This window comes from Lemur catta, chromosome 14 (assembly GCF_020740605.2).
Source record: "Lemur catta isolate mLemCat1 chromosome 14, mLemCat1.pri, whole genome shotgun sequence".
Classification (NCBI taxonomy): domain Eukaryota; kingdom Metazoa; phylum Chordata; class Mammalia; order Primates; family Lemuridae; genus Lemur; species Lemur catta.
In genome coordinates, this window is record NC_059141.1 from 40,388,935 (window position 1) to 40,405,624 (window position 16,690).

General features: G+C 36.4%; 1 protein-coding gene across 5 annotated transcripts in view; it reads right to left on the reverse strand.

Moving 5' to 3' along the window:
• Positions 1-16,690, reverse strand: part of ANK3 (ankyrin 3) — a 618,703-nt gene that overhangs the window by 55,190 nt on the left and 546,823 nt on the right. For all 5 annotated transcript variants that reach the window (XM_045568777.1, XM_045568776.1, XM_045568774.1 and 2 more), the window contains one exon: positions 15,714-15,868. In XM_045568777.1, coding sequence (XP_045424733.1) covers positions 15,714-15,868 — 155 coding nt within the window. The remainder of the gene's footprint in view (positions 1-15,713; positions 15,869-16,690) is intronic.

The following is a 16,690-nucleotide window of genomic DNA, read 5'->3' on the forward strand; positions in this document are numbered from 1 at the left end:
TTTTTTCCTCTGTTTCCTCCTTCATGTTTTTTTGCCTCTTGTTTTTCTGTCGCTAACAAGAGCACATTAAAGTCACTCTTGGCCAGGTGTGGTGGATCACTTGAAGTAAGAAGTTCGAGACCAGCCTGAGCAAGAGTGAGACCCCCCCCATCTCTACTAAAAATAGAAAAAATTAGCCAGACTGTGGTGGCACGCGCCTGTAGTCCCAGCTACTCAGAAGCAGGAGGATTGCTTGAGCCCAGGAGTTTCAGGTTGCAGTGAGCTATGATGACGCCACTGCACTCTAGCCCAGGCAACAGAGCGAGAAACTGTCTCAAAAAAAAAAAAAAAAAAAAAAGTCACTCTCACATGGAAATTATACTCTAATGGGGAATGCAGTGGGGTGGGCACATAACTAAGCAAATATGAAAAATATAATAAATCAAGGTGAGGGAATAGAATGTGACCAGGGATGAGGGTCAGGGAGAGGTTCTTACCTGAATTGGGATGATTTGAGAGGTCACATCAGAGGGGAAACCTGAGGGAGGGAGAGAGCAAGGGAGCCAGGCAGGTAGTGATTGCCCAGTATAAAGGTATACAGTGAGGAAAGAAGTTGCAGAACAATGTGCACAGTATGATCCTCTTTAGAAGGAAAAATGTAATTTGCATGTTTGCATATTTTCATAAGAGAAATTCATAGAAGAAACATTCTAGGCTGTTAGCACTGGTTACTTCAAAGGGACAGGAAATGGGGGTGGGAAGGTGAGAAGAGGGTGGGGAACCCTTAGGTTTATATAGCTGTGGTGGTTTTACTTATTAACAAAATAAAGAGAAAATTCCTAAACTTCAGGAGATGGGGGTTGGTTTTGTCTTTGTTGTCTACTACTCATATGAGCCTCTCTTCATACCTCTGATACATATAGCTCATGTCCTGCTGTCCCTTAACTATTAACATTTCTGCCTTCTCTATCAGATACATTGGGCTGAGATCATGGCTTATTCCAAATAAAAAGTGCAGAATGGCAAAAGGAATGCTTAGGTAATTGGATCAATCACTAAACTGTGAGATGGGAGGATCAAACCGTCAACCAGGAGAGAAATAACAGGGTTCAACTCTAACCAAAATGAACAACTGACAGAACTTTTATTATCAAACATTGATTTCCCAAATGGAACGATGACTACAAAATTATTTTCTACTTTAAAATAAAAAATGTGACTACCAGGAAAGAAAAAAAAGGAACTGGATTTTTTTCTCCTTTTTGCCACCTAAACCATCTCTTCCTCTGCAAACCTAAACACAGAGATACTAGTGAGGGAAAAAACCAAAACAAAAGTAGAGAATAAAAAAAAGAAGGTTAGTATAGAAAACCAAGAAAGAATCAGAGTTTGCTTAGGAGAATATTCTGGAGGAGTTTTCACCTATTTAGTAACTAACTGATAGGAAATAAAATTTTCCATACAGAGCAAATGTATTTCCCTCCCCATGATTTGGCTTAAGAGAGTGAATTCCCAGAGTTCAAATCTCATGCCGCAACTGAGAAAGTTCTGATAATGTGTTTAAATTGCTGTATAACACATCATCATCAGCTAAGCAAATATTTTCTCACTTTAGCTGTAAAGCTGTCACGTTTTCCTTCGAAATGGCTCAGGACTCTTCATAGCACTAGCAATTTAAGAAGACTCTGCCATGAAATTACACTCTTCAAACAGGACAGATTTCTTAACTCTGCATTTAACAAGCTGTGTATCCTGAGAGTATGAAGTTTACTCAAGATCAGTCTGGAGCCACCAGAGGAAATGAGGTATTTTTTGGGGCAATGGCAGTATTATATACTTCTTAGCCATTTGTGTGTATGAGCGTGTTATGGCTATGTGTGCATACATTTGTGAAGATTTAAGGTAGAAACAGCTCTATCACCCCTGGAAACTATGATAGCAATGAATGGGGAAGAACTGGCACTTTGTGTAATGGAGGTAGGCTGACCGCACTTAACACTATACAGTATTACCTTTGATAAGGCATCAAGGCCATCCCAAATGTAAAATGCACATGAATATTTCAGATGCAGCAGACAGTGGCAAGTGGAGAAGCTCAGATTTCTAACTACGTAAACACAGTTCCCAGGGGAAGCTGATCAGTGCCCTCCACACTCCACTTCTCACATCTTTTAGGATTTGCCAGCAGCTCAGGGACTCTCAGGGTTATACCCACTCTAGTTTAAAGCTCCTAGCAATTCTTTTGTCACCATTAAAACCTGCATGGTATTGACCTCCAATTACATTTTAACAGGATTGCAGCAGGCAGTGGGAACAATAGGGTCCCCTGTATCATGCTTTAAATACAATCACACGCATTGCCTTCTTGACTACTGAGATTTCCAGGCCTCTGCATGATGAAATGGAGAAATGATATCGCCCGGGTTCCCTTTAACCAGGTTATATCCTATTTGTGTGTTTCACGTATTTGTAACTTTTTTCCTGACAATAAAAGTCAAGAAAAATGTAAAAAATACAAAAAAGTATTACTTAAATATTGGTTTATAAAGAGAGGCATAATCCTTTCAAGGGCTGTAGTTGAAGTCTATGCTATGAAATTCTACGATTTTCATAAGAAAGTAAATGACATAGATAGTAGATAAATGTGAGAAGGCAAGAAGAGGAGGTGAAAACCAGTTAGTAGAGTCACTACAGAATTCTTATGACCTGAGAAATCTGTCACATCATCTTACTGACCATCAATAGGACAGAGGTTAAGTAAGTCATGATATATATTCATATTGTGGATTACTGTGCAGTATTAAAAAGAATGAGGTAGGAGTATATGTTCTAATACATAAATTTCCAGTACATATTAAAGTCACCAAAAACATAATCACATTAACAATTGACTAATCACATGTTTCTATGTATAAATTCTTATAATTTACATAAAAATTGGGGGAAGGGGGAAAGGAAAATATAACAAATGCATCCTCATGAATTATTATAATTATTACATGCATAATAATGACACTATTATTAAGTAATAAATATAAAACACTGTATAATATTTTAATACAGATTCAATTTCAGCACATTTTTTCCTGTTTCTTTCTTTACAAAAAGGAAACTAAAATACAATAATGAAATGACGTTAGCGGAATGTTTCCAAACAGGTACCTAAAGGCCCAGCTGGCTGGAAAAGGCTACAAGAGAGAATGAGGCCAGGGCCCTCAACACTCAGCTACTTCCCATACTGATTTGTGGCCACACTACCAGGCACATGGGTACCATCCCCTAAGGCTTTTCATTCTAAAAAAACATTATTAGTGTATTTTAAAAATTAGGTTTTCTTTTCATAAAAGATGAAGTAACCACAGTTCAATTACAGTGAATTAAATGATTTTTGATATTGAGACCTGGCACATAGTAGATGCTAATCTAGTATCCACTGAACAAAAAAAATCAATTGGGAATTAATGAGATTCAGACACTTTCATATCAAACAACTGTATAATTCTTTAAATCTTGCTCAAAAATATAGTAACAGGGACTACTGTCCTTTTAATGGTTTCATATTTATTAAAAAATCACATGTAAAAAAGTGGCTCTAATCTTTTCTTTTTAATTCACAGTGAAGTCTATTATGTCCATGTGTTTATAACTCAAATTAATGTTAACTTAATGAATGTGTACCCAAAATGAATTAAAAACTTACAAGAATGTAAAACTCCTTTGAAAGTTTTGTTACGAACTTAAAAAGTATATCACAAGTTGGATTTCCCAATACCAATAAAGCCTGATAATAAAAAATGAACAATGCTAATATTCTTTCTGAGATTGAATTTATATGTATTCAGATTTTCAAATGGTCCGTATTACTTAGGTCAGAGAAGCAGGAATATATTACCAACAATCTTTGCTTTGCTCTCTTCCTTCACATACAGAGAAAAGTCCAACAAAATAATGTGCAGCACAAATGTGACGCCTGTGTCACATTCACAGCCAGAGTCCCAGGCTCCTAGTGTGCTGTGCCCCAACGTGGCCAGACCATGAGAAACACCAGTGCTGCGTGTTAACGTCACAGCTCCCAGACCTCTCCAGTGGAGATTCTGACTTGGCAGGCCTGGGGGAGAACCTAAAAATCTGTTTTTCACACTCAATTCAAGTGACTTTATGACTTGACACATTTGAGAAGCAACATCTTAAGTGGACTCTCATCCTATACCTTGCCTTAAAAATACAGAACCCAAATGATTAGAAACATAACAGAATCTTATGAAAAACAACTCGAGGATGGTTCAATATGCAAAGAGATGCTTATGGGGCAACAATAAATATCCATTGCTTTTAAATGGGTTTCTGTTTTAAAAGGATATACTAAACCACTCCATAGCTACGGAATTAAAAGAGAAAATGACATAAGTTGCTGTAAGGTAAACAATGTTACCTTTCGGAGTGATTCATAATGCCATAGACTAGGAAAGGACCCTGAAATCTTTTTCTCTTCTCTCTCCCTTTTTAAAAAATCTGTTACTAGTAAAGTTTTCACGCACACGAAAGAGAATTAAAGGAAAATGAGAGGTGAGTTCTGAAATAGGTAGTTTTGGCCAGGAGGAAGGTTACCATTTATGTTTCCTCAATGTCTACTTTATGGCAGGTCAATTATTATTTGGCCTGTGCAGAATTTCTGATAAAATAGGTACCTGAAGTTCAGAGAGGTTAAGTGACTTGCTCAAACTGATTTAGCTGGTCAGTTTTAGGGCTGAGAACCGAGGTCTAGGAAGTGGGGGAAGAGATGAAATCACACAGACATGGACTTTAACCACTCTAACATGGTATCTCTGCAGAATGCCTGGCACAGGGGTGGTGATTGATAAATGAATGAGTAATGAATAGATTTGCAAATGTCTTGGTCAAAAAGGTGACATGAGTTCTCACTGGTCCACTCTATAAGCAGCAAGCCCTGATTTATTAGTGATAAATTTCTTAAGCAGTTTGTAACTCATTTAGTTTCTTTATTTGTAAAAGGTGGGACAGCATTCTCTGTGACTGAGGTTTTGCAAGAGAGCAATAAAGACTGTAAAATGCTTTGCAAATAAATGGTTATGGAGACTATAATATAATGAAGCATAAATAACAGGACTGAATCATGTTCTGACTAAATGAGTTGTTAGTCTTAAAGCTTTCAAATGAATATCCTAATTAGTTTTGCCTCACTCTTATGTACACACGATTAAATGTCTTGATAACTTGGTTAAATGGGGACGTGACTCTTTTTCCTGAATCAAATTAGGTTTTGAAGGCTATTTATGACCTGGTCAGTTTGAGAATAGTCTACGGAAGGGATACAAATGACCTCACGGTTTTACAAAGGATGATTTCTATATCAGCGTTTAATGTCTAGTCAGGCGAATTCTCTCCTCAGCTTGCTCCCCTAAGAATGGGGGATTTGATATTGACGGGTGAAAAGAAAAGGAGTCTTAGAATGTTAGAATTCAAAAAAGCAAGCTAGCTAGTATGGGTCTGTGGAAGGCCAGTGGAGACAGGTGCCCAGAGTTTAAATCCAGCTCTGCAACCAATGTGCTGGGACCTCGGGCAAGTTCCTGAACTTCTCTGAGCCCCGTGTGCCTTAAATCAGGATAAGAAGTTTCCTCTGGGGTGGATATGACAAATGACAGAAGTGTACCCAGCACAATTCTATTCACATAATAACTTAGGAAGGTTATATATTCTTTTCAAGGACACACAGCTTTGGAGAGGAGCCAGAGAGCCAGTGTGTAGCAGATTTAAGGGAATACACAAGTTAGATTTTTAAAAAAATCATCACACTGTCTCTGCTTTGTGTCTCTCCAAAGTATAAACCTGAATTTCTATCATTTCAATTTCATTTCATTTTTTGGAAAAATTCACCAGTTACAGAAAATTATATATCAGATAAACTGAAGAAAATAAAAGCTAAATCTATAATATTCAACTCTAGCTACAGAGTATGTGGAAGAGTGCACACCTGTAATATATTCACTGAAATAGTTTAGAAAATTATAGACATTCATCTCTTAGGAATTGAAGTCAGCTCTATCTGAATATGCAACTTTTGCAACAAGCCCACCCAACATATCACAGGGAATAAAACCTCAGCTAATGTAATTTGATCCTTCTTCCTTGATGTAAAACATAATAGGTACTTTTTCAATTTTTAAAAATTTTTATTTTAAAATAATTATAAATTCATGGGAAGCTGCAAAGATAGCACAGAGAGGCCGCCATGCAGCATTTATAATTTTAGCATTTAATTCATATTTTTATTCAATTCTAGCAACTGCTTTATGTCTATTTGGATCAGCATTATTTTATATCTTACAACTGTTCAGGGCAGAGACCTTTGTTATTCAGATTTCCACAATGCGTTATGTGCGAACGATGCCGAATGTCTGGAAACAATGATATATCTGCTTATTTTTCCCTCCATTTTAGCAATCCATGCAATTTCTGAGAATCACATATTTTAAAGGCTATTTTTAGAAAACTAATTTCTGATCATTAAGTGCTTATGAGGTATTATAAAAAAAAATCAGGGAGAGATGTGGTTTTTTTTAAACTCTACTTTCAGTGCTGAAGTTTAAGATTACTTTGTACTCTGCATGCAAAATGACGATAACTTGCCCCAGAAGCTTCGTCAGTCCCCCAGACCTCCACTCGCCACTTGGTTGTGGTCTCCCATCCTCCAGAAAGTTGCTTTCTCTCTTGGGTACCACTGTATACTCGATTATTGAAGAAAAGTGCCACCAATAGTGGGGTCTATGCCTAGATACAAGTCATTCATTTCTCCATTCGTTCAACAAATTATGATGAAGTGAAAACTCTGTGTACAAGACCTGTTATATGCACTAGACATGATAGCTGTCAACAAGTCAGAGTCAGTCCCTGCCCGCATGGACTTTTACAGTTTACCAGGGAAGACGGCAAAGTTCAAAGGTGCAGTTATGGAAGAAGACAAGTAAGGTGTTGTGGATGTATTTACCGGGTGGATCTGAGTCTGGAATTTAGGGAAGGCTTCCTGGAGGAAGAAAACTGGGGGAGGAGATGTCTGGCTATGTTGGAATAATCATTCTGAGGTTTTCTTCCATGGCTGCAGATGAAGAGACTCATATTCTTTGTGTCTGCTTCTCCATGTTTTCTTTCCAGAAAAGTGCTCTTTCATGCTTGCCTGCTTTTCCATTTGTGCAAATAAAAACACATTGCTTTCAGGCAGTTAGCGCCATGATATCACTTTCTTCAACCTTTGTTTAAACCATTACTATTACATCCAGAGAGGGGGGAAAATGTAATCTTATCTTCAAAATCCAGGATAATATATAATGTCTTAAAGTTCATAAATCAGTAACACAGCACGTACAGCATATACAGAGTGCACTGAACTCCAAAAGCTCAGACCTGCTGTATCAGGCACGCTGGCCTCTCTATTCACACTGACACTACAGGTAACAGGCTCAGACCTGCTTCACTGCCCTCAGAGGGCTAAATTAAGCCCCAGTGTGCCTGGCATGTGGGGCAGGGCAGTATTTGACCCCACTGATGTTTCACAAAAATATATTAGGCCATTAAATATGAAATGTCTGATTTCAAATCAAAAGTGTAGCTTATATCTCAAACAAAAAGCAGTCCAATTAATCAAAGTATGCACCTAAACTACTGACACAGTTTTGCCATCTTAAGGGTAGCTTGTTTATGCCAGCAGTGAAGAAGCCTGGACAGCAAGTGGCAATGAAATCATGAAAGCTGTTTTCCATAGTTTGTTGAGAATTGAATATTTTTCCTTGCAAGAAGTGGTCCAAAGTCTGGAAGAAGTGGTAGTCAGTTGGTGCAAGGTCTGGTGAGTAAGGTGGATGACAGAGAGTTTCCAAGTCCAGCTGCTGTAGTTTCAGCAGTGTTGTTTGTGAGACGCGGTAGAGTGTTATCTCACAAGAGGATTGGCCTGTCTCCGTTGACCGATCTTGGCTGCTTAATTGCAAGTATCCTCATCATTTTGCCCAAATTGGTTGCAGTAGACAGCCACTGTAATGGATTGACCAGGTTTCATGAAACCATAGTGGATAATATTACACCAGCGCTGGACCACCAAACAGACACCATTAGTTTTTTTTTTTGATGCATATTCGGTTTTGGACCATGTTTTAGCACTTCATCTTTATCCAACTATTGTGCAGAATGCTTGCAATTGTCAAAAAGAATCAATTTTTCATCACATGTAACACTACAGTATAGAAATGGATCGCCTTTAGGTCATGACAGCAAAGAAAGGCAAACTTTGAGATGATTTCTCTTATGATGCTCATTTAATTCATGTGGTACCCATCTATCCAGCTTCTTTACCTTGCTGATTTGTTTCAAATGGTCCAATATTGTTGGAATAGTAACGTCACACCTTACTGCTAATTCTCGCATAGGTTGAGATGGATTTGATTTCACTACAGCTTTCAGCTCAGCGTTATCCACCTTGGTCTCAGGTCACCCACACGGCTCATCTTCAAAATTAAAATCAACAGAATGGAACTTCTCCAACCATCCAAGTACTGTGTGTTCATTAGCCACATCCTTCCCAAACACTTAGTTGATATTTCAAGCTGTCTGTGCTGCATTGGTTCCATGACGAAACTCGTATTTGAAAATAACACGAATTTTTCACTTATCCACAGTTTCATGAAAATGGCTTTAAAAAATAAGTTTGAAAGATAATCACAAGTCAAATTGTGTGTTTAAAAGACTGAGGATGTACCTTCACAATAAAAATAAAACAAGAAGTGTCAAAGTGACAGTCAGAGATATCAACTGTCAAACTGAGTACTACTTAAGGAAATCGAACATTTCATACTTAATAACTTAATATAATTGCTGGCAAAGCCATATACACAGACACAAATAAAACATGCCATTATTAATTAATGTTCATTTGCTTTGGTCTAATTTTCATTTTTGATACAGTTTACTCTCCTTTGTAATCCGGTGGTCATTGTTCAATTGACTTAAAATTCCAGTTTTATAGCAATGGACTGAAAATAAGCAAATATTGTGTTATGATTCAATTGTTTTCAGTAGGCTTTTTTTTTTTTTTTTTTTTTGAGTGGCCCACCCAACTGCAATCTTGATTTGGTGACGTTAAATTTTTATTTTCTGTTTTGGAATTTTTCAAAACTGTTACTAGATTTCTCCAACAGAAGGTGCTGTGTACAACATAAAGGCATATATTTCACTTTTCAGTGTTCAACTGCTTCCACAACCACTTGACACTTCACGATTACTATCTGTCTCATGGCTGGTAAATTAAAAGCTAGTTAGAGTGAAATGAACCAAAGTGGCCATTTCTAATTGAGAAATCTATTTTTAAGATATTGCTGATGCACAGTTAGTAAATTTAGAAAAATATTTTCTGTTATATAGTAAGTATCAATTTCCCTTTCCTGCTTCTGTTTACAATAAAATAGTATAGTTATTCAATCTAAAATGTATGATCTTAAAAACCTCATTTGTTCTCATCTGAAAGTTAAGCAATGAGAACAAGTAAGAAAATATTTTCCTACTATTATAAAACTATTTGGGGAACTTCAGCAACATTTTATTCTAATATAATGATTGGGGTTTTAAAATAATAGCATAATTCATACATCTTCAAAGCCTTCTGTATAATACTCAGGTAGCAACAATTTTGATTTTAAAACCTAATAGATATGTAAAACAAAGTCCACACATGGTCCAGAAGAAATATAATGTAAGCCACATATGTACTTTAAATTTTTCTTATAGCCATACTGAAAAATAAAAAGGAACAGGTGTAATTGATTTTTTTTTTTTTTAAAGATGGGGGCTCACTATGTTGCCGGGGCTGGTCTGGAACTCCCGGGCTCAAGTGATCCTCCTACCTCAGCCACCTGGGGACTACAGGCACGCAACACTACCACACCCGGCTCTAATTTTAACAATGTTTTATTTGGACCAATATATCTAAAACATTACCATTTCAATGTGTAACCAATGTAAAAATTATTAATAATTTAAAAATTATCAAGGAGGGTACTAATCTTCACATATCTGGTTTATTTTACATTTACAGCATATTTCGATTTGCACTAGTCCTATTTCAAGTGCTCTACAGCCACATGGAGCTAGTGGCTACTGCATTGGACAGTGCAGGACTGTCCAATAGAACATTTCTCAGGCTCTTTGATTTGTAAGTTAAAGAACTCTAAGGAGGAAGGATTTTTCTACTAGCAACCTAGTCACATAACAACCACCATAACATAACAACACAACCACAAAGTACAAAACACCCCTTGGGGTTTGACTTTGCAAACACAATTTTAAACATGTTTAATTCAACTTTATGAGTTTAATTAAAGTTTTCATTAAACTTATAAAATGGATTCAATTTGGTGCACTCTAAAGATTATTTGGGGTGGGGGAAATGAATGTTTGTTTTCTGTTTGCAGTGTCTTTTCCTTTGCTGAGAATACACGAATTGACAAGGGCTAGAACAGGATCTACATCTGCTGCCAAAGATAAAAGTTGTTTCTGCCACATGATAGCTTAGTGGTAATGGGAGGTTCTTCACACCCAGACCAACTGTCCTGTGTCATTCTAGCCTCTTACTTCAATAGAGCTTTGCTGACACACCTGCTTCATTAGCATAACCATTGATGCTTTATAAATAACTCTTAATTCTCCTTATTTTGCAGCTACAGTTTCTCCTGAATATATACCACATCCTTTTGAGCCATACAAGAACTGAGAGGGTGCCTTGATTAGTAATGGAAAATTTAAATACCAGCTGACATTTATGTGACATTGTTGTTCTACACAAAGCACTTTCACAGGCATGTTTCATTCAAGAACACACAGAGGCAAAGGAGTACTGTAGGGAGACAACTGTAGAGTCCGAAGTCCAGGTTTTGGAAGTCTGCATCTACCTATTTACTAGTTCCCAATCGGGCAGCAGCGATGGGGTGTGTGCCACCCTCATCAACGGTGACCAGGGTTTCCACTAGCCCATATGGTATCTTTGTGCAATTTGCAAAAGGGTGCCCACTTGGGATGGACACAACCCTGCAGGTACATGACTTGGCAACTAGATAGTAGCTCTGAACAAATTAGAAAAAAGTGCCCCTCTATCCTGTGGGCCAGTGTCAGGGCAGATGGCTTGGCAAGTGGCAGAGAAAGGATTTCAGACCCCACTTGATTCCCTGCACAACTTACACGGCACCTGTGACTGTGACTAAACATAGAGTGATTCTCATGTATCAGGCATCGTGCTACAACTTTACATATATTTGCTCATCTATTCTCCCTTACTTCCCTATGAAGCATCCTCACTTTACAGATTTAAACTAAGGTTTAGAGGGGTTGAGTGCATGGTTAGGGTCACACAACCAGTAAGTGGTAAAGCCAGGGTGCAAATTCTGGCCTATGTGACTTCTACAGATTACAATCCTAACCACCACATTGTACTGGACAAATTATCCTCCTCCTTGAATCTGTCTTTCCCTGGAGTTATTCTAAAAGTTAAACTTGATGGAAAGGCTATGCACAATGTAAAACACGATAGAACCATAATTTGATCTTTACAATTATGTTGTTTAATAAAAATCTCTGATCAAAATATTTGCTAAAATGATTTTTAAATATTTGAGTTTTAAGATTTTCAGAGTATAGATGCAGGGCAGTGACCTAACAAAAAGAAAAAGAAAAAAAGATTTTCAGAGAAGAGTGTACAACAGGACTAATACAAAAGTAGCATATAGATTGGCTATAAAGTAGCACATACAATTCATTTATGGAGAAGGGGGTTTAAAAAGGAGACATTTATAAAGAAATAAATATTATCAAGGGTCATTTGCCACAGATGACAGATAAAGCTTAATTGTTATAAAATTAATAGGTTAAATAAAATAATGGTAGAACGATTTATTTCTCTTTTCTTTAAGGAAATCTTCAGTGATCTGGTCACTGGTTTACTTCAGTAACTATTTTCATCTTGTTAATTAACAGTTACCTAGGAGCAAAAAAAGCAGGGGAACAGAGTGGAGAGGATAAAGAACATAAAAAACTTGAAAACTCCTGAGCTGTGCTTTATGCTTCTCTACTCAGGAGAGAGCTTCTGCTCGTTGGATCTTCAAGGAAAAAGATAGGTTGACTTTTTAAAAAGACAGATTGATTTTTATTTTTGCCTGTTGTTGGAGGGGGAAAGGTTCTGATAAAAATGAAGTGTCTTTGGGGACTGGAGAAGAGTGGTGGGAAGTGGGGCTTGAGCTTGGTATGAAATCTAATTGAGCTTCAGTTATAAAATGTGTGGTTGTTCTTTTATTATTATTTTTAAATTAAATAAATGGAGAAAACCTCTGTCCCTTGAAAATTCAGTCCTCCTTTTCACTCTATTGGCTTCCCAGTGCTTGACGCTTTAAACCTGGAGGTATTTACACTTTTTTTAATTGTCTAAAATGGAACCAAAGTTTATCTGGTCTTTAAAAATGTAGCACAGAAACTCTACCTACTATTTCCAAGGTAAGACATAGAATTTAGGAAGGGGGATTATATTATTGCTTCTTTAAAAATTCTGACAGATGCCCTCTGCATGGTAGCACTTGCTTGGGACAAAGATGTAACTAATTCCTGTTTGAAAACTGGTTTATTCAAAACAAAATGAAGATATGTCAGCATGAAATCAAGGAAGTCCACTCGATAAATAAACCTTAATTAAAAAAAAATTCTACTTCTGCCTGATAGGGCATACTATAATGTATACTTAAAAATGAAGGAGAATGTATAATTAGAATACTCAGTGTTCTTACTAGAACTGCACTGTCCAATGAGGCAGCCACTGGCTACATATGACTATTGGAAATTAAGTCAAATTAAATAAAATTAAAAATTACCTTCCTCAGTTGCACTAGTCACATTTCAAGTGCCCAAAAGCCACGTGTGTCTAGCAATTATTGTACTGGACAGCACAGATACAGACCACTTCCATTATCATAAGGTTCTATTGTACAGCACTGTCTTAAAATAGTCAATATTCTTCCAGAATATGGTAACTTTCTCAGAACTTCTCTTTTGCAAAGTAAATGCTCATCTTTATTTTTTTTATCCTGGATATTAACACTAATGAAGGATGGAATAGAGGAAACAGATTAATGAGACCTTTCCACCAGACAGCTATATATTATATTGAGGCTATCTTTCTACCCGCTCTCCTAGGATTTAATGAGTATCTAAAATCAGCACTGTCCCTGGTATCGGTGATTCAAAGATAATGATATGTACCTTGTCCTCAAGAAGCTTACAGCATCAAGGTAGCTAGCCATTAAAAAAAAAAAAAAATCCTTGTGTAGTAGATACTACATTTAAAAAATAAACAATCCACTTCAGCACTTAAGAAATATTGGATGGATACATGAAAATATTTTTATACTTTATTTTCCTTAAAACAATAAAAAAACTATCATCCATGGGAAACCCGTTTCTCTTATTCTTTCCATTTTTTGTCCTGAAATCATCATATTCTTTCTGCATTTTCACAAATGCTGACTTAATTCTCTTAGGGTATCTCTTAGGGTTTTATTTTAAAACTTTTGATTGTGGGTTTTTAAAATAAATTTCCTTATAAGAGAATGACTATATTTTATGCTCAAAAGAAGGCAATAAAAACTAGAAATCTGAATTACCATTAAATATTTCTATCCATCAGAAATCATTTGAAGTTGTAGGTGCGATCTAATGTAAATATCGGCATATATATACTCATTAAATAATGTATACTCACCAGATGTATAACTCATTTAAAAAGATTATTCTTCTGGACTTAAGCTAGACCTAATCTAGAGGTTTGTAGGAATTTTCCTCTGTAGGTTTATTTTCTACACCATAGGAACATACATTTCCCAAGTAAGTGGGATACAGTTAAAAGTCTTTGAAAACAGGCTGAACTAGATTTCAGCCCCAGCCCTGCTACTTACTAGGGTGACCTCAGATAAGTTATTTGACTTCCCTGAACTTTAGTTCCCTTATAGGTAAAGTGGGATTAAAACCACCTATTATGCAGTGCTATGCTTTCTTTTTGAATTTTTTTTTAATAAAGACTTTTTTCAGTGCCTCAGTAATACTAGACATTCAACACTTACTAGTTTCCCTCTACCTTGCAGTAAAGGCATTAAATTCATTGTCAGTGATGACTGTGTTTTATACCAAACCTTTGACATGACAATTTTTTCTACAGAATGAATACAGTAGCAATAACAACTGATATTTATCAAGGGCTTACTATCTGACAAGGACTGTATTTCATATGTGCTTCACATAATTACTTTATTTATTTTCAATAACTCTACAAGGTAAGGAAAGTAATCTCCATTTTACAGAAGAAACAGAGGCTCACAGGGATCAAGAAACTTGCCCAAGGTCACTCCTCAAATACCTCTGAGTTTGTCTAGCTCCTCTGTCCACACTGAAAACATGAGAGACTACAAGGGATGTGTTCCAAAAGCCAGTGAATTAAATGGTAAAAGAGTGAATTTTATGGAATGTGAATTATATCTCCAATAAAGCTGTTATTTAAAACAATTGTTGCATTTGTAGTGATTAGGAAGTGAGCATAAAAGAAAGATTAGCTCGGATATTTCTCTTCATAGCATCAGATTTTATGGTGAGCTTGATCTCTGGTTTCTTTTAACACTTTTTAAGGAAAACTCTGCATAAAAAACCTACTCTCAAAACTAGGCTATTATTCCCAATGTCTAAAGAAAAACTGCTATGGTTCTAATGACTAGAGAGCCTGAAGAAGTTGTGTATGAGAAAGTGACATGCTCAGATATATACCAGTCTTACTAGGTCAAAGAATATGACATTGAAACCCCACAGACTCCAATAATTACCCTGAAACTTATTTTCAAAAAACTAATTATGGCCCAAGAGAAATTAAAAATTCATGAAGGATACTGAAATAATGTGGGAGAAAACTGAATGAGCTGAAAGTCTGAAAATAATTCCCAAAATAAAATGTGAGTGTACTTTATGCAAAATATTCTGCATGCTTTGCATACCTTCCATTACTATTGCACCTTCTCCTCACCCCCTTTTTTTTTTTTGAGACAGAGTCTCACTCTGTTGCCCGGGGTAGAGTGAGTGCCGTGGTGTCAGCCTAGCTCACAGCAACCTCAAACTCCTGGGCTCAAGTAATCCTTCTGCCTCAGCCTCCCGAGTAGCTGGGACTACAGGCATGTGCCACCATGCCCGGTTAATTTTTTCTATATATTTTTAGTTGTCCATATAATTTCTTTCTATTTTTTAGTAGAGATGGGGTCTCGCTCTTGCTCAGGCTGGCCTCAAACTCCTGAGCTCAAGCGATCCTCCCGCCTCGGCCTCCCAGAGTGCTAGGATTACAGGCGTGAGCCACCACGCCCGGCCTTCCTCACCCATTTTTGACTTAAAAAACTTTTTTGATATTTTTGGAAGGATTGGTATATTTGATTAAAGACTGAAAGAATAATCAGAATACTTGTACATTTCTGCTGCAGGGAAAAAAGTCTGTTAGATTAAATGGAACATCATGCCTTAGGATACAGAAAAACAGCAATAAAAGCTGAAGATCCTGGGTCTCAGCTTAAAATACAAATGTGTGAAATTCAGGTACTGTTTGGCTTAACTTAGTCAATCCTTCGATTTCTACCTGCAGACATTTACCAGAATCAAGGAGCCATCATTACCTTCATCCATGCCATTAAGTAATTCAGTTAAATCTTCATTTTTACTGTCAAATTGATGCTCCTTCCATGTTTCACCATTTTCACTTCGAAGAACAATAAGTTCTCTCTCTTTTCCTCTCATGGACCCAAAGTGAGGGATTTCCACTATGACAGGGCTGGAAAAAAAATCCATCTTATTTTGGTATCAAATGAAATACATATATAGTATTGTACTTAACACAATGTTTCATCAACAGTATTCATTTGAAAATCAGAGGTGCCACTAAGGTTGGGAATGATTTCAAAGCTGCAGAATCATTTGCTAATTAAATAATAATAATATTAGAAGCCTGGTAACATGCCATCATTCATTCATTCACAAACAATTCTTGAAGGTCTACCACATGTTAGGCATTGGATTTAATGGGGGGAGATATTCAGCACATATAAATAGGAATTTTGAATCAAAGAATTGAAAGTTATTAAAATAGACCATAGGAAAGTTGGTCCATTTTTAAACATAATAGGTTTATTATATAAAATGCTAATGATTTAAAAGGACACAGTCATTTCTTTAAAAAAGAAATTCTGTAAATTTCCTAATTTGAAAGATTATGGCTATATTTTTTCCCTTAGCAAGAAAACAATCGATATTCACTCCTTCAACAGTCAGTTTTTATGACTTTCATGGCCTGTATAGTTAAGAGTTTCTATGATTTTCAATTTGTGAAATGGTAGTGGGCAGCTTCATTTCCTGACTCTAATATAACCTACATAGGAACATTTAAACTTTCTGAAAAAGTACTTGTTTGTTTGAACTTGTCATATAATGACATATTAATTTTTGACAGTGTCCTTTTGCACAAGGAATGTAAAAGAATGGCTGCAAATTGAAAATAGCCAATCAAGCCACGGGAAATATACTTTTGTTAAATTTTAAAATAGGTTAATACTAAAAAAGATGAATGGAAGTAAGCAGACCACAATCACACACAGTT